The 19,551-nt window shown below is 42.3% G+C and overlaps 1 protein-coding gene across 1 annotated transcript; it reads right to left on the reverse strand.

Moving 5' to 3' along the window:
• Positions 1-419: 419 nt before the first annotated feature.
• Positions 420-15,644, reverse strand: LOC307118793 (uncharacterized protein). The gene is made up of 2 exons (XM_079804582.1): positions 15,506-15,644; positions 420-7,122 (listed from the first exon to the last, which is right to left on the reverse strand). Exon 2 carries the CDS (start codon positions 6,948-6,950, stop codon positions 1,053-1,055), a length of 5,898 nt encoding a protein of 1,965 aa, XP_079660708.1. The 5' UTR covers positions 6,951-7,122; positions 15,506-15,644; the 3' UTR covers positions 420-1,052.
• Positions 15,645-19,551: the final 3,907 nt, after the last annotated feature.

Genomic DNA, 19,551 nt, shown 5'->3' on the forward strand with positions numbered 1-19,551 from the left:
AATACCGGAAGTGCGCGTCGAAGCAGTGTGCTGATTCTTCCGGTTATGCATGTTTTCAATGTGCTGTGAACACCTAGCTGAACAAACGACCATTAAAATAAGCATCTGGAGGATGATTTAAAAATCCGGACATTTTCCGAGACAGGAGAAGAGATAAACTGATCATTACTGTGTACAGGATTTTCCAAACTCTGTTGAACTTGTCGTTTTTTAATCCGACATAAGCCGAGGGTCGTAAACATACGTGATTATTTCACCACACGGTGTCAGAGCACATCTAAATAGTGTCCGCGATTAAGTGTGTGTGAGACCTGACGAATAAGATCTGAATGAACATATTGATTTGTATACTGTTCTCTCTATATGTTTGCTTCCTTGCGTGAACATAGATAAACAGCAAGCCAAACTCTGTTCAAGAACCAGGATATGAGCGTCTTGCTCCTTTAATGATCTCAACATTTAGTGCAGTTTACATGGGCAGAAACGCCGGCCATTGAACCGAGTAAAACTGTAAATGAAATAAAAGAAATATAGAAAACATATTAATAATCAAAATGGCATCATACTTAGCAATATAACAAGTAAATGTAGATAGAGAAAGATCGCTGACTCATTAGAAGCATAGAGCACACTAGCGCCAATCCGCAATAACAAATTATCTCGTTTTTAACCCCTGCAATATACTACAGACAGATAGATTATTTAGATACACTTACAGCCAATGATTTCCAGTGTTTAGAAGGAGGACAGAATCAGCTGAATCACAAACGTATGTTTGAGCGTTCACTGCGCCATGAGCTCGTTATTTCCTGCTACCCACTGAGTGTTGCTCGCGAAAACACGTCAAAATAAAAGTCCTCTCATAGAAACCTATACAACCGCGGCAGGCAAAACCGAAACTTATACAGAACATCAACACAAACCAACAACCATAAAAATCAAAATATTTATGACTGCAAATGTCCTTTATAAACTACAAAACCTCTTACAGAGGCAGAACACTCCCCGCCTGGCATTATTGATGCCACTATAACAGTCCGTCTTAATCTTACTTAGTCCTCTTTGGCTAACAGTAAGATCACATCAGAAATAGGTCGTAAGAATGTCTTCACGTTACCACCTGAGGTAGTTTTAACCTCTACCTTGCGGACCTTTCCATCACTGCTCGGGAAGACGGATGTGATTAAGCCCAAAGGCCAGTCATTTCTTGGGGACTGAGCTTGTTTCAACAGCACAACATCTCCAGTGTGCAAGTTTCGGTGAGTTTTGTGCCACTTGCGTCGAGGTTGGAGGGTACTGATGTATTCTTTTCGCCATCGGCTCCAGAACTCATTGGCCAATGCTTGTACTTGTCTCCACTGACACCTTAGGAGATCTTTTTCAGTGTAGTTCTCAAATGGGACAGACACTGTCGGCTTTTGGGTTAAAAGCATTGTTGGAGTGAGTATGCATGGAGAATAGGGATCTGACGAGACAGGAACCAGAGGTCTAGCGTTTATGATTGCGGACACCTCTGCCATCAGTGTGCAAAGTACCTCATGAGTCAAGTGAGCATGTTTTTTCTCCAACAGCATACCGTCTAAAATCCTGCGAGTCACGCCGATCATGCGCTCCCATGCTCCCCCCATGTGGGAAGCGTGTGGAGGATTGAATTCCCATGTACAGCCATTCTCGTGGAGGTATTTCAGAAGACTCGTTTGGTTTTCTTTCGTTGGCTGCATGCTCAGTTCTTGGCTAGCTCCAATGAAGTTGGTTCCTCTGTCCGATCTGAGCTGTTTTGCTGGTCCTCTCACAGCAAAAAACCTTCGTAAAGCGTTGATGCAACTGGCAGTGTTCATGGACTCTATTACTTCTATGTGTACAGCTCTTATACTCATACACGTAAAGAGTATAGCCCACCTTTTGTTTTCGGCTACACCTCCTCTGGTGCGTCGAGTGACCACTGTCCATGGACCAAAAACATCTAACCCCACGTATGTAAATGGAGGAGACGTACTGAGGCGCTCAGGAGGAAGATCTGCCATCTTCTGGACTTCCAGCTTTCCTCTGAGTCTGCGGCATGTCACACAACGATGAAGAATGGAGTTTATCAATCTTTTCCCTCCTACAATCCACAAACCAGCCGATCGGATTGCTCCTTCTGTGAACTGTCGGCCTTGATGGTGCACTTTTGAATGGTAATAACTCACCAACAGTTTGGTGACATGGCTTTGCTTTGGGAGGATGATTGGATTCTTCACCTCTGATTCAAGAGAAGCGTGTCTCAGACGTCCGCCAACCCTCAAAAGACCGTCGTAGATGTAGGGGTCAAGATTCCGCAGCACACTTGAACCAGAAACTTGTTCATTACTCTGCAAAGCAGCATACTCCTCTGGATGCAGGTCTTTTTGGACGTGTAGAAGTATTAGTCTCTTTGCTGCTGTCTGCTCTTCGGGTGTGCGTATTGCGCTGCACTGATGCCATCCTTTGCATCCATGGGATTTGCTGATGGGGCTTGACATGTGAGAACGTGCTTGGTGAATCAGAAAGGAAACCGATCTTAACAAAGATTCCCAGGTAGAAAAGCGCTGAAACCGCTCTGAGAAGAGGCATCTTTCAACTTGTGTAGCGAAGCTGGTCACACAAGGTCTGATGTCTGTGTCTGACTCTGGATTCACCAGTCCGAAGAACTCACACTCTATTATTTGGGGCGGTTTGTAGAGGAAGCTTGGTCCTGTGAACCATATAGTGTCGTTAAGTTGTGATGCAACCACAGATCTTGTTGCTAGATCAGCTGGATTCTGGTCTGTAGGCACGTAGTTCCACTGATCTGGAGAAGTCGACTGCCGTATCCGCTGAACACGGTTGTGCACATAAACGAAGAAGCGCCTGGACTCGTTGTAGATATATCCGAGGACTACTTTGCTGTCACAATAGAATGTCACTGCATTCGGCTTGTAGTCTAGTTCGTCAAGGATATATTCAGCCATCTCTACAGCAAGCACCGCTCCACACAGCTCTAGGCGAGGGATGGAAGGCTCAGGACGAGGTGACAGCTTTGCCTTGCCCAGCACAAATCCCACTTTGGCCTCACCTTCATCAGTCAGAGCTCGAATGTAAGCCACTGCCCCTATGGCCCAGTTCGAGGCATCTGAAAAGACACACAACTCAGTGTATGAAGTGTTAGAGAGTGAATGATGTAAGTATGTGCGTGTGATCTGAAGGTTACTTAGCTTTTGAAGTGAGGTTTTCCATTCTTCCCACTTGTTTCTTTTCTCTTTAGGAAGGACAGTGTCCCAGTCATGCACCTCTTTAGTCAGCTCTCGTACGAGCGCTCTGCCTTGGATTGTCACTGGTGCCACCAAGCCCAAGGGGTCGAAGAGGCTGTTCACAGTGGAGAGCACTCCGCGGTGAGTGTAGGGCTGGTCATTAGTTGCGACTTTGAAGGTGAATGTATCCGTTTCAATGTTCCAGTATAAACCCAGGCTTCTTTGTGTGGGCCAATTCTCATTCCCAAAATTCAGATCTTGGAGGTCAGAGGCCAGGTCTTCTGGTGGGAAAGCTTGCATCACCTCAACACTGTTTGAGGCTATTTTGTGGAGCTTGACATTTGACTTAGAAAGCGATTCTTGAGTGCGCTTGAGCAGGTCAATTGCTTCGGCTACTGTGGGAAAGGACATGAGTCCGTCGTCTACATAGAAATGCCTATTGACAAAGTGCGAAGTGTCAGTTCCGTACTCTAGCTCACCTTGCTGTGCAGCTAACCGTAGACCGTATATGGCCACTGCCGGAGAAGGGCTGTTCCCAAAAACATGTACCCTCATACGGTATTCTACTACTTCCTTGCTCAAGTCACTGTCTCTGTACCAGAGGAATCTCAAATAGTTTCTGTGATCTTCTTTCACCAGGAAACCATAGAACATTTGTTGGATGTCCGCCATAATTGCAACAAGATCTTTCCTGAACCGTAGCAGCACGCCTAACAGGGAGTTGTTTAGGTCAGGGCCTGAGAGGAGCACATTGTTCAGAGAAATACCTTGGTGTTGTGCGCTGGAATCAAACACCACCCGTATCTGTCCCGGTTTTTGCGGATGATACACCCCGAAGATGGGTAAGTACCAACATTCTTCATCTTCGTGGATAGGTGGCGCTCTTTCTGCATGATGGTTCTGAAAGAGCTTCTCCATAAAGGCAGAAAACTGTTCCTTCATCTCAGGGTTTCTGCTCAGCGTGCGATGCAAAGAATTAAGGCGAGACAAAGCTTGTTCCCGATTATTTGGGAGTAATGGTCTGGGCGACCTGAATGGCAAAGGAGCGACCCAGTTTTTCTTTTCATCTTGGTGGAACTCTGTTTGCATGATCTTCAAGAAGTTCTCATCCTCGAAGGACATGGCAGGTTCATTATCATTTTTGGTTCTCTCAAATACCTTGAGCCCAAGTTTGTCTTCTGCTTGCATGCAATGAGTAGCGTGATTGTATGAATGGGGAAAAATTACAGACTTTTGCTCCCCGCCATGGCACAATTTCTCTTTCACTTTGATGTGATTCTGACATGGAGTGAGATGAGATGGACGGCCGTTCTCCAGGATGTTAGTTTTAAAGACACTCACCATCAACTTATGGGCTTTGTCAATGCAGACATCACCTACAATCACCCAGCCTAAATCCAATCGCTGTGCAAAGGGTGCATTGTGAGGCCCGTTGATTTGTTGTCTCACTTTGTGTACACGGATCATGTCTCTTCCCAGCAATATTAAGATCTGAGCATCAGGATCTAGCTTCGGGATGAACTGTGCCACAGGTTTTAAGTGTGGATGAGCAAAGGTGACCTCTGGAGTGGGAATTTCAGATCTGCTGCTCATTATCTCGTTACACTCTATTAATGGTGGGAGATCAAGACACGTCATACCATTCAGCGTCTCTATTTGAAATCCGACTGCTTTTCTTCCAGACATTTCTATGGAACCAGCACATGTTCTCAACAAATATGGAGAGGGGTTACTCTGGATTCCAAACAGACGAAAGAACTCTCCTTTGGCCAGTGAGCGGTTGCTCTGATCATCGATGATGACATACATCTTGATGGCTCGTTCTCGCTGCCCTTGAGGGAATACACGCACCAAGCACATTTTCGCACAGGAACGCATTGGAGTATTTTCTCCACAAACTTCTGTGCACCTTGAAGTTACCTCCGGGGTAGCGTTGTCCTGTTGTTCTGTGTCTGGATCTTGCATCAGAGGTGTAGAGAGGGGCGGAGCTATATCAGGATGCATAACTGCACAATGTCTGTTAGAATCACACTCACTGCATTTAAGGGTTGTGAGACAATCTCTGGCTACATGATTCGGAGAGCAACACCTGAAACATCTTTTGTGTTCTTTCAGGAGGTTCTTGCGTTCTATCAATGACTTTTTCCTGAAGGCTCTGCATTTTGACAGAGGATGCAATTTGTTGTGAATAGGGCAGTACTTCACCAAGTCTCTCTTGATAGTGTCTTTCACATTCGTTGAATCGGACTCATCATTTGTGGACACATCTGTCTTGTGCACTGACACAGGAACTCTGTTAGCACCATATTTAAAGAAGGGTTTTTCGTTTCTGACGACTGTATAGCTACTGTTTGAGAGTTTAAAACTAGGATCATTCCTGGCTTTAGCTTCACTGCAAATGAAATGAGTGAAAAACGAGAATGGGGGAAAACTGACCTTGTTCTCTTCCTTGTAACGTGAGCCAGCAAACAGCCATTTTTCCTGCAAACTTGCTGATAACTTCTCCACTATGGGATTAATACCACGAGGTGTATCGAGATAAGTTAACCCGGGTAAGTATGCATCTCCTTTCGCTGCAAGCAGCTCCATGAGCAGGTCTGCGAGCTCCCTGAGTTTTGTGTTGTCTTTAGGAGATAGACGTGGAAAGTTATCCAGCCGCTTGAATAAAGCACTTTCTATCACTTCTGGAGTGGCATAACATTCTTGAAGTCTCATCCAAGACAGTTGAAGAGCCGTTTGTGGATTAGTAACATACACAGCTCGAATCCTTCTCACATGATCTGATGACTCCTTTCCCAGCCACTTGACTAATAAGTCTAATTCTTCACTGGCTGATAGCTGCAAGTCTTGCATAGCGTTAACAAATGAAGACTCCCAAGCTCTGAAGTTCTCTGGGTTATCATCAAACTTGGTAAGTCCTGTGGTGACTAGCTCTCTACGCGCTACGAATCTAGCAAAGTCTAACATAGGCACGGCTTGACTTTGAGAGAAATGTTGAGCATCTGAATGGTCTGCGTACCTCTGTGAAGCAGGATCTTGACATGGCAATGCTTTAGATGCAGTATTTGGTATGGAACGAGGCAGATTGAACAGAGAATCTGGATATCTTGTGCTCTGCAGATCTTCGTTATCACAGAATCTGCTCCGCTGCTGAACTATTACTGTGTCACCGTTGTATGCTGTGTTCATGCTCTGAGACTTGTCTATCAAACGTGGAATCGATTCCTTTAAACAGGTTGACAAAGCGTTATTCAGAGGTAAGGTAGAAAAGTCAGAGCTCACCTGAGCCTGGTGTTTTACATATTCTTCTGTTCTCATTGAAATCACATGTGATGAAATGGTGTTCTTTTCACTGCGATTGTCGTCACGTTCCATTGCTGCTGCCTCTAACGCTTCAGCTTCTGCAAGAGCAGCGGCAGCTTCCTTTTCGATTTCCAACGCTTCTAAACTCGCTTCCACCATAGATCTTTCCTGTTCCAACCTAGCTTTCTCCCTCTTCATTTCAAACTGTCTTTTTGCAAAAGCCATCTTGGCACGTGCAGCTTCTGCCGAGGCTCTAGCTTTAGCGGCAGCACTAGCAACTGAACACTTGGAGGAAGATGAAGAGCGCTTAGAGCCGACCTCTGAAGATGCCTTTTCTTTTCCTCCACTCACTTCAGTTTCCATGATTGCTGTGTGTTCCTCCTGTACCCGCTGATTCATGGCTTTTTACTATACTGTTCTCTCTATATGTTTGCTTCCTTGCGTGAACATAGATAAACAGCAAGCCAAACTCTGTTCAAGAACCAGGATATGAGCGTCTTGCTCCTTTAATGATCTCAACATTTAGTGCAGTTTACATGGGCAGAAACGCCGGCCATTGAACCGAGTAAAACTGTAAATGAAATAAAAGAAATATAGAAAACATATTAATAATCAAAATGGCATCATACTTAGCAATATAACAAGTAAATGTAGATAGAGAAAGATCGCTGACTCATTAGAAGCATAGAGCACACTAGCGCCAATCCGCAATAACAAATTATCTCGTTTTTAACCCCTGCAATATACTACAGACAGATAGATTATTTAGATACACTTACAGCCAATGATTTCCAGTGTTTAGAAGGAGGACAGAATCAGCTGAATCACAAACGTATGTTTGAGCGTTCACTGCGCCATGAGCTCGTTATTTCCTGCTACCCACTGAGTGTTGCTCGCGAAAACACGTCAAAATAAAAGTCCTCTCATAGAAACCTATACAACCGCGGCAGGCAAAACCGAAACTTATACAGAACATCAACACAAACCAACAACCATAAAAATCAAAATATTTATGACTGCAAATGTCCTTTATAAACTACAAAACCTCTTACAGAGGCAGAACAATTTGTATTAATATTTTAGTCATTGTTCTGTCACTTTTCAGTGACAATCATTTCACTGTAGCCTACAGTATATGTAATTCACACATTTATGCCAAAATTCAGTCACGCTGTTAACGTATTACTGTTTAAGATTAATTAAATGCTTAACATTGTTTACTTTCTTTAAGGCGGTTACCGCGCATTCATTCATCTATTTATTACAAGAAAATGAACCATGGTTTTTATTACAAATAAAATAAAACATGGTTATTGTAGTTTATCATGGTATTTTTTAGTAAAACTAATACAAATGGTAGTCAATCCACGAAAAAAAAAACATGGTTACTACATTCTTACTATAATAAAACCATGGTTAACTTTCGTAAGGGTGTTTATCAGTCAAATTAATTAAAACATGTAACAACAGGTATGAAATATGATTAGTAAGAGAAACACTATTAATGAGAAGACAATCACTGGACTGCGGCAGGTTAGAAATGTATTTATTATTCAGAATGCACATTGGGATGGGAACATTTCAGCAGGCTGACGATATGAGACGTAAACATCCGCAGTTTGGAAATGCATAGGCCTACAACACACAAACAAACAACTTCATCCCACCATATCAGTCTCACCCATGCTCTCCTCTATTCTTTAAGTGTCAGGAAATGGTCAAATCTGAGGTAAGGATGTCACTATTTAGTATTAGAGCACGGGATCACTGCAGTTACACCCGCGTTTTGATTGAGTCGCGATGGGACCGGAAGTAGTGGTGCACTGCTTCACTTACCGGAAATAGGAAGTGTGATAAAGGCCAATTCATTTTTTAATGAGTTGGGGCTACACATATATTTATTGGATGGAAAACCTGCCCTCAATTAAATTGAGTTTGTCCAATGAGTTATTTTTTTTTGAGTGCAGGAGGGGTGGAGATGAGGTAAGAGCATGATAAAACAGCCGGCTCTATCACCCTTCAGAAACCTCATGACCCTCACAACACAGATCATAACGCTAACACAGCACTCTGTGAAGGAGACGGGGACAGCGCTCAAATTGACTTTCACGCTTTAACACCCTACTTTTCTCCCTGTAGTCTCTTTTTAGCTTAGACAACTTCTGCTTGCTTTCTAATTAAATGTCAGTAATGAATGTAATGAATAAAGATAACGATTTTCTTTTATCACTCTCCTTTTTAATTATCATCCTTTATTCATTAATTAGTACAGTGTGTAACTTCTGTGAACTAGCGCTATGCGCGTGTGGAAAATGGATAGCTCCACCCCCAAACTCACACCATTGGTTGAACACTGTGGCCGTGAAGTGATAGGAATCGAATTTTACTGTAAAATGATTCATTAACTGTCATTAACCCTTATACTGTGTTGGTTTCCAGTTTACACTTATTGTGTTTGGTGGTCCAAATTCTGCTGGTTAGAGAAAATTCTGCAGAAAATATAGTTTTAGAAAGAAAGTGTAATTACCATACAAATCCAGCAGAGGGCCATAGAGAACCCTTCGTTTTTCTGAATGTGGCCAACTGCTCTTATAACAGCTTTTGTGACGTGTATTTTGTGAATATATATATATATATATATATATATATATATATATATATATAAACAGTATAAAATACATTAAATCAGTATTTTTGTCAAAGTTCTTTCTTGTTCTGTCCTGTTTTTGCAATAATGCCACATAAATGAGCAAATATTGCAACATAAGTTGCCACTAAAAGACAAGACTTGATTGTAATCACATATTATTTATTTCAATAATACAAATGTATAAAGATAATTAACTTTAGAATAAGAAATTCATTTTAAAAAAGTAAATAATTTTTTTTTTTAAATCATCAATAAGCATATACAGAAGTGAAGAGTGAACACACACCTGTGTGTGTGTGTGTGTGTGTGTGATCATGTTTGTTCCACATTCCATTTGTGCTCTAAAACCAGGCCTTCATTTATGTGTGGAAATGTTCAGATTTATGCTGGAATTATTTATTTTATTTGCCAATTTCTATAAAAGTGCTTTCTATTGCAGTGTGTGTGTGTGTGTGTGTGTGTGTGTGTGTGTGTGTGTGTGTGTGTGTGTGTGTGTGTGTGTGTGTGTGTGTGTGTGTGTGTGTGTGAGAGAGTAATCATGTTCGTTCTACACTGAATTTGTGCTCTAGTACCAGGCCTTCATTTATGTGTGAACATTTTTTTAATGAAAAATAAAAAACCTGAAATATTCTTTCCCGCTTTTCCTATTTATTTACAATGTAAGGGTCATTTCAAGTGTGAGTGAATAGATAGATCATGTAGAAAAAGACAACATTTTATGCAACTGAGATGAAGGGAACCATGTTCTTTAACTAGGGAAAGGTCCATTGTGCATAATGCAGCAAAAGATCAATTATAAAAAAACACAAACAAATGATTAGTTCACCTTCCAAGTCTTTTGTTGTTCATGTAGTTAATCTGTCACGTGACGGACGCAACATTACGAATCGTTCATGAGAGAAATGTTTTGATAGTTTACACTTTTAGATCCTCAATAGTGCAGTCTGGGTTACGTCTGGAGAGAAAACAATTAGAACTGACAAACTGTATGTCCTAGAGATGTTCTTGGATTTTAGCTTGTTCAGTCGTTTTTCCACTTATCTTCAGACCACATGTAATTACAACAAGGAGCAAGCTAAAAAACACCACCTGATGATAACATCAAGGTAGCTCTTGTTTGGCTTGGCCATGAACAGAGCCCTATAGCCTACAATTAGCAGATGGCAACCGTGTCATTTTGCCGCCCCATTCATTAGATTAATAAACTCAGTCATTGTGCTCTTGCTTGTGAAGTTGCTTTTGACACCAGAGTAATGCATGTGATGTCACTTTAGATGTTGCATTTGAGTGGTTTGTAATTTATTTCAATTTTCCTTCATTAAAATACTTTTTCTACATCTTGCAGAAGTTTACTGAGGCCCCCTAGTGGGCCACTGGTGTAAAGATCGGGAGCCAGATCTACATCTACAGATTTTACATTGGGCATGATTTACACCGATCAGGCATAACATTATGTCCTAATATTGTGTTGGTCCCCCTTTTGCTGACCCGTCGAGGCATGGACTCCACTAGACCCCTGAAGGTGTGCTGTGGTATCTGGCACCAAGATGTTAGCAGCAGATCCTTTAAGTCCTGTAAGTTGCGAGGTGCTGCCTCGATTGATCGGACTTGTTTGTTCAGATTATCCCACAGATGCTCGATTGGATTGAGATCTGGGGAATTTGGAGGCCAAATCAACGCCTTAAACTCATCGTTGTGCTCCTCAAAGCATTCCTGAAGCATTTGTGCTTTGTGGCGGCGCATTATCTGCTGAAAGAGCCACAGCCACCAGAGAAAACCGTTTCCATGAAAGGCTGGACATGGTCTCAAAAATGCTTAGGTAGGTGGGACGTGTCAAAGTCACATCCACATGATGGAGGACCCAAGGTTTCCCAGCAGAACATTGCCCAAAGCATCACTGCCTCCGCCGCCACGCCTTCTTCCCATAATGCACCTGGTGCCATGTGTTCCCCAGGTAACACACACACACCCTGCCATCCACGTGATGTAGAAGAACACGTGATCATCAGACCAGGCCGCCTTCTTCCATTGCTCCGTGGTCCAGTTCTGATGCTCACGTACCACTGTTGGTGCTTTGGGCGGGGTCAGGGGTCAGCATGGGCACTGGTCAGCGGATGTGCCGCCCCATACACAACAAACTGAGATGCTCTGTGTATTCTGACACCTTTCAATCAGAACCAGCATTAAATTCTTGAGCAGTTTGAGCTCCAGTAGCTCGTCTGTTTGATCGGACCACACGTGCATCAATGAGCCTCGGCCGCCCATGACCCTGTGGCCGGTTCTCCACTGGTCCTTCATGACCCTGTGGCCGGTTCTCCACTGGTCCTTCATGACCCTGTGGCCGGTTCTCCACTGGTCCTCCATGACGCTGTGGTCGGTTCTCCACTGGTCCTTCATGACCCTGTGGCCGGTTCTCCACTGGTCCTTCATGACCCTGTGGCCGGTTCTCCACTGGTCCTTCATGACCCTGTGGCCGGTTCTCCACTGGTCCTTCATGACCCTGTGGCCGGTTCTCCACTGGTCCTCCATGATCCTGTGGCCGGTTCTCCACTGGTCCTCCATGACCCTGTGGCCGGTTCTCCACTGGTCCTTCATGACCCTGTGGCCGGTTCTCCACTGGTCCTCCATGACCCTGTGGCCGGTTCTCCACTGGTCCTCCATGACCCTGTGGCCGGTTCTCCACTGGTCCTCCATGACCCTGTGGCCGGTTCTCCACTGGTCCTTCATGACCCTGTGGCCGGTTCTCCACTGGTTCTTCATGACCCTGTGGCCGGTTCTCCACTGGTCCTTCATGACCCTGTGGCCGGTTCTCCACTGGTCCTCCATGACCCTGTGGCCGGTTCTCCACTGGTCCTCCATGACCCTGTGGCCGGTTCTCCACTGGTTCTTCATGACCCTGTGGCCGGTTCTCCACTGGTCCTTCATGACCCTGTGGCCGGTTCTCCACTGGTCCTTCATGACCCTGTGGCCGGTTCTCCACTGGTCCTTCATGACCCTGTGGCCGGTTCTCCACTGGTCCTCCATGACCCTGTGGCCGGTTCTCCACTGGTTCTTCATGACCCTGTGGCCGGTTCTCCACTGGTCCTTCATGACCCTGTGGCCGGTTCTCCACTGGTCCTTCATGACCCTGTGGCCGGTTCTCCACTGGTCCTTCATGACCCTGTGGCCAGTTCTCCACTGGTCCTCCATGACCCTGTGGCCGGTTCTCCACTGGTTCTTCATGACCCTGTGGCCGGTTCTCCACTGGTCCTTCATGACCCTGTGGCCGGTTCTCCACTGGTCCTCCATGACCCTGTGGCCGGTTCTCCACTGGTCCTTCATGACCCTGTGGCCGGTTCTCCACTGGTCCTTCATGACCCTGTGGCCGGTTCTCCACTGGTCCTCCATGACCCTGTGGCCGGTTCTCCACTGGTCCTCCATGACCCTGTGGCCGGTTCTCCACTGGTCCTCCATGACCCTGTGGCCGGTTCTCCACTGGTCCTCCATGACCCTGTGGCCGGTTCTCCACTGGTCCTCCATGACCCTGTGGCCGGTTCTCCACTGGTCCTTCATGACCCTGTGGCCGGTTCTCCACTGGTCCTTCATGACCCTGTGGCCGGTTCTCCACTGGTCCTCCATGACCCTGTGGCCGGTTCTCCACTGGTCCTTCCTTGGAGCACTTTTGATAGAGACTGACCAGCTGCAGTTTTGGAGATGCTCTGACCCAGTCGTCTAGCCGTCACAATCCGGCCCAAACTCACTCAAATCCTTACGCTTGCCCATTTTTCCTGCTTCTAACACATCAACTTTGAGGACAAAATGTTCACTTGCTGCCTAAATATATCCCACACACTAACAGGTGCCATGATGAGGAGATAATCAGTGTTATTCACTTCACTTGGTCATAATGTTATGCCTGATTGGTGTATATTTAATGTAGAATATAATGCAATACTAGTTTAGGCCTAAATAAATTAAAAACATTACAGATAAAGACCATTTAAACCAAGTTTCAAAAAAGTTAAAGTATCATAATAAATCCCAGTGTTGAAATAGCAGCATTTCTTATTCTTTTTGTGCTCACTACTTCAAAGTAGCCAAAAAAATAGATTGAGCCAACGAGCCTCATTCTTCTCCCACGTCCGTACAGGTATCACAAGGATAAATGAAAATGTGAAAACATCAAGCCTTCTAGGGAGGTAAACATGCAGCCGGGCAGACGCTTTTATAGCTTGAAGCACGTTCCTCCAGGAAATGGCCCTCTCTCGCAGAATCCATGCTTTTTGATGCACATCCAGCTCCATGTTTCCTCAAATCACCCCTGTGCTCACGCCTGTGCTACTGACGCTGCCATGGAAATATAAGATCATGACACAAACAAGTTTATTTCAGCTAAAGCGAGACACACCAGTATAAGTGGCAGCAAAATGACAAAACTGTGTTTGCTTTGAGCAAACAGGCACTCATTCTGATTCATGATATTGTGATTTACTTTAAACTCAAAGCCATTATCCGCTTGCTCTTGCCACTTTCTCTGTCCAGCCGCAAGCAAGAAGCAATAAAACCTTTCTCTGTCGCATCAACTCATTAAATACAGTCTCCAGCTGGGCCCAATGCTATAGCATTTTTTTAACCTGGTGTTTAGCCTACCTAAAATGTATTTATTATTACCCTGCGTGAGGTGAGGCTATGTTATTCGAGTATAGATGCTCACTGAAAAAAAGTCTCAATTGTGGTCTATTACTTATGCAGAGTGTGTGTTAACCACAAAAAAACATTGCTCGTGTCCACTCCAAAACCCTATTTACTCAATGGCAACTAAACAGTGAATGTGTCCACTAGAGGGAGCACTTTAGTATTAATGCAATATAAACGGAGGCATGCTATTCTCTAGACACCCAGTAGGTGGCGCTGTGGGACTTGTTATAAACCCTACCTGTGCACTACCATATATATATTTTCTGCAGTATATAGTATTATACATTACACCGTATGCTAATTTGGCTGTAAAAGAGAAGTAAAATGAGCATTATCATCTTTTATATTAGTTTGTCAGTTTTAAAACCTGCATTTGAAGTTGTTTGTCTAGGATGTGCACATCATTTTGGTCTTTCAGCATAAAATCTGAGGACGCTGTGCCCTTGACCTTCAATTTCCTGTGACAAATGCTCATCTGCAGATTTTAACAATCCTTCTTATTTGATCAGACTGACAATATTGTATTAAATATTGAATGTAATATACAGCCATCATCATTTAGCTGAAGTTAAGGGGCGCTAAGGGCAACACAAACGGTTAATTAACACACTTCTGAACTAACTGTGTACAATTTATTACATCCTTTCAGAGTCATATATGCGTTTCAACTGCTTTACGTCAACTGCACTTAAAGGCACAATATGTAAGATTTTTTGGATTTAAATATCTAAAAACCACTAGAACAATGTTATATAGATTGTTGACTTGTGTATCCCAAATGTTTCCAAGAATGTTTAAATCCAGAGAAATAGTGATTTTAACCAGGACTTGTGCATCGCCTATCAATGACATCATACCTGCGTTACCCTCGGTTTCCGGTTTTATTTTGTAGAAACCATGGAAACACCAAAGACGTTTGGTACGTTTGGTGCGTTTTATTAGACACTGTTTGGATAATGATTGTTCTCCAGCTCAACACACACTAAAAAAAATTGGGTCGTTTTAAGCAAACCTTAACCCAACCGCTGGGTTAAAACAACCCAATTGCTGGGTTAGTCCATTTTCAACCCAACTTGGATTATTTTTAACCCAGCATTTTTTAGAGTGTAGTTAGTCTTATTGTTTAAATCTGGTGTTGTTGATTTACCGCGAATGCCATGTTTTACCGCCTAATATGATCTCACTCACTGCAGTGTGAACAAGTATAACATCACTTTAACACTCAAATGTGTGTAATATGATAAAACAGAGCTGTGTTACACACACACACACACACACACACATACACACATGAGCGCAAGAAGCAAAAGCGCTCGATTGGCAAAATAAAAGCTCGGCCAAATCCAGGCGTCATCAAGCTACACCTTTGTTTTGAATAAACAACATCTAGCGGCGAAAAATTACATATTGTGCCTTTAACCTTTTAACAATGACATTGACGTTGATTTTTGAGAGCAGATAATTGAGCACAGGCGGAACTTTTCTTTTGTTGTTGTGTGTAATGTAACGGTTTAATGATCTACAGCAAAACATACAGAGCTTTGGTGATAACTAAGCAAATATTTAATTACTTCAATAGTATTTTCTCTCTGGAAATGACATTTAAAGTGGAAAACTGACCACCAACCGTAACTTTCCGACACCATTGTTGCGTCCGAAATACTCCCGGTTTGCGAAAAAAAGTGCGTCCTATGGTCCAAATACATAGTAGGGTGAATTCAGGGTGATTGGGACACTTTTTCCAGGTCATCTCAATGGCAAAAAGTGGCCCACCCTGAATTCACCCTATTCGAAAAAACAGTAGGAGAAAAGTCCCCGGATGACCTACTACTTCTGCTGAAGTGCACATTCAATGGACACTTTACAATCCCATGAGGCCACTGGAGGGGATTTTTTTTTTTTTTACAAGAGATGAGCTACTACATCCAATTCAACTACTTATACTATGCCCAAAAGTATGTAGCCTATTCTCTTTGTGAAGAAAAAGTTCATAGGTCTACTTTTGAGTCTGTAGCAGAAGAGTAGGCAAACTTTGGGACATACTTTGTCATAGGCTAATTGCACACTCTTTCTCTTAATTACGTGCATCCTGTCACCATTTAAACTGTTCTGTCAATCATCTCGTCACAGTTAAAATCATCCACATTCAATTTAATTCAATTTCCTACCATTTCGGAGAGAAATGTAGTCGCACGTTGATCTGCCAGTCGTGCCGTTTTTCATGCCTCGTGTTTGCATTTGCAAATGCAATAATGCATTTAAAAGTTAATGACCAAACGTATCATTACAAAAGTTCTCAGAGCTGTTGCAGATTAAATATAATGAGGATAACATTGAATAAATGTCTTTTCGTCAGGTTAAATACTCATTATTGATCACTTAAACCCTTTTATCTAAACCTCTCTGCTTAACCGTCGGACTCGCACATCCGCCATGTTTGTAGTTTTTAACAGTTTTTATTCGTGTTTGTAGTTCTAATTGAATCATCGTAACTAGGTGTGCCTTGATAACCAATCACATTACAGCCTTGACGTCATTGAATTTCATTCAGAGTTGTTGTCAATCACTGTATATTATGAAAACAATGTTAAATGAATACATTGTTAATTTATTTATATTGCCAGCAAAATTTTATATACATAAACAAAAGAATGTCAATTCATCCCCAAGCTTTTAGGTTCAAACGGTCATTAAAATGTTTACAATATTATGATATAGGTCAAATTTTCGGATCCCCTGTCACCAATTAATGCCACACATTGTTTTGTTTTTTTTACTGTATGCTATGCAATGTTTATTACTTGTTATATCTTCAATAAAATCAAAAACAAAAAACAGTAAATCAGTTTGCGGATGCCATAGAAATAAATGAGAAGTGCCGTAAACTAAATCATACTTTGCGCAATTGGCTGACTTCTCTTATAAAACAGCATTTTTTTTTTCAGTGTTAACCATAGACTGTATCTAAAAATATGGACGTAGTGTCCGTGACGTCTCCCATAGGATTCTGAAGAGCAGTTTTGAAGCGTAAAGTAGGGACGAGCTGGCCATCGCCATCTTGGCAGCGCATCACTCCCGGATAACAGAAAATGGGCGAAGAGGCGGGCCGTGGGCGGAGCTGAGGTGACGTGATGACTAACGGACAGCAGACAAACGACAATCCACCTGTCACTCAAAGTGGCCACGCCCTTAATTATGCAGAACTTTAAAGCTTTATATAATGTAAACGAATGAGTTATAAAAATAAATCACCCCCTCACAGTCGTCATGAAGGGCAAAATTAGCCGTATCGACCAAAACCACAATTTGTCCCAGACTGTAAACATGTGTTCTTCTGCTGTAAAGTTGGGCATTTTAACATGAGCTCAATGAGATTCTGCTCCTTCTGGAGTCTGTGTGTCTCTAGTGGCCAGTCCATGAACTGCAGTTTAAAGGGATAGTTCACCCAATGTTAATCTGCTTACCCCCAGGGCATCCAAGATGTAGATGTCTTTGTTTCTTCAGTAGAACACAAATGAAGATTTTGAACTCCAACCGTTGCAGTGTGATAGTCGTGTAATGATGTCAATGGGGATATCTTAGAGTATGAGAGCAATGAGAGTAAAAACACATAGACATACGAATCCTTATTAAACCCTGCGGCTCGTGGCGACACATTGATGTCTTAAGACACGAAACCATCGGTTTCTGCGAGAAATCCAACAGTATTTATGTTATTTTTTTACCTCTTATCAGACGAATGTCATCTAGTTTTCCCAGCGCCATAACTTCCGGCGAATAAGGTCAAAATACTGGCGCGATCAAAGATATATATACGTAGATGCCTCATTCGACCGATCCGGCGCAGGCACTAATGAGGAATCTATGTATATATCTATGATCACGCCGGTATTTTGCATGTATTTTGACCTTATTCGCCGGAAGTGATGGCGCGGGGACGGCTGATGCAGAGCCATAGAAAAAAATTATTATTTTTTTAAAATATGGACATTTTTCTTACACAAACGCATCGATTCGCTTCAGAAGGCCTTTATTAACACCCCAGAGCCGCGTGGAGCACGTTATTTGACAGAGCAACTATTACTTCTATTATAATGCTTGGATTAGCCTGAACATTTTTAATATAACTCAGATTTTATTCGTCTGAAAGAAGAAAGTCATATACACCTAGGATGGCTTGAGGGTGAGTAAATCATGGGCTAATTTTCATTTTTGGGTGAACTATCCCTTTAAGTCACTTCCATATTGGCTTCAAAAGAAACTGGGGGAGGTTGCCGCTTGGTGTAAACTCTAAAAATAGATTAATCCAAAACAAATGTATCGATTCATTAAATGATAAACTCTCCTCAATTGACATCCATTAAAAAATAGCCTCATCTGCTTTCCTTGCTACTTAGCGAGTCATTCTGGAGAGCATTTGATTGGACAAAAATCTGTGTTGTGTGGGATGAGTCATCAGCATTTTTGCTTATGTGCTGAAGGTTAAATTTTTCCATTTGTTGACATTATTTGAACTAGGTGTACACTAGCATATAGATGATTTTAAAGCTAACATGTGGACTAAAAGCCAATTTTGATGGGGTCTTTAAAACGTTGCCAATGCGGACAGTGCTGCAAATGTTGAAAGTAGAGTGCTTTCATCTCCTGTCACGCTACTCTTTAATTGGCCAAAAAAGCCTGCCAGACTTAATTTGCCTGCATTAAGGGGAAGAGTTAGAAAGTAGGACAGAAAAGTCACTTGCTGCGATTCAAAACTGATGCTTCAGTGGCACTCGCAGTATTTGGGTTTACATTTTGTGCTGCAGACCTCACACTGAGATGGACGGGATATTGCTGATCTGGTGCTCTTGTGGTGTGTATGAAGACAAACAAGAGCCATATGAGTTATTTCAACAAGGTGGCGGCCAATTTCAGTGGGTTCTGTTAGCATGGTTTGTTCAATTAGCCATAAAATTGACCATACTTTTGATTCCCTCATAAGCAAGGCCTAAGATCTGAGAAAAAAACACTCTGAAACCTGCTCCTCAGACGGCACAAGATCACTTTCAATTGAGATTTAAAGTCAGAATTATGGGATATAAAGTCAGAATTGAGATATAAAGTCAGAATTGTGAGATATAAAGTCAGAATTGAGATATTAAGTCAGAATTATGGGATATTAAGTCAAAATTGTGAGATATAAAGTCAGAATTGTGGGATATAAAGTCAGAATTGAGATATTAAGTCAGAATTATGGGATATTAAGTCAAAATTGTGAGATATAAAGTCAGATTTGAGATATTAAGTCAGAATTATGGGATATTAAGTCAAAATTGTGAGATATAAAGTCAGAATTGTGAGATATAAAGTCAGAATTGTGAGACATACAGTCAGAATTGTGATATAAAGTCAGAATTGTGAGATATACAGTCAGAATTGTGATATAAAGTCAGAATTGTGAGATATAAAGTCAGAATTGTGGGATATAAAGTCAGAATTGTGAGATATAAAGTCAGAATTGTGGGATATAAAGTCAGAATTGTGAGATATTAAGTCAGAATTGAGATATAAAGTCAGAATTGTGATATAAAGTCAGAATTGTGAGATATAAAGTCAGAATTGTGGGATATAAAGTCAGAATTGTGAGATATAAAGTCAGAATTGTGAGATATAAAGTCAGAATTGTGATATATA

This window comes from Gobio gobio, assembly GCF_949357685.1.
Source record: "Gobio gobio genome assembly, chromosome: 22".
NCBI classification, from domain to species: domain Eukaryota; kingdom Metazoa; phylum Chordata; class Actinopteri; order Cypriniformes; family Gobionidae; genus Gobio; species Gobio gobio.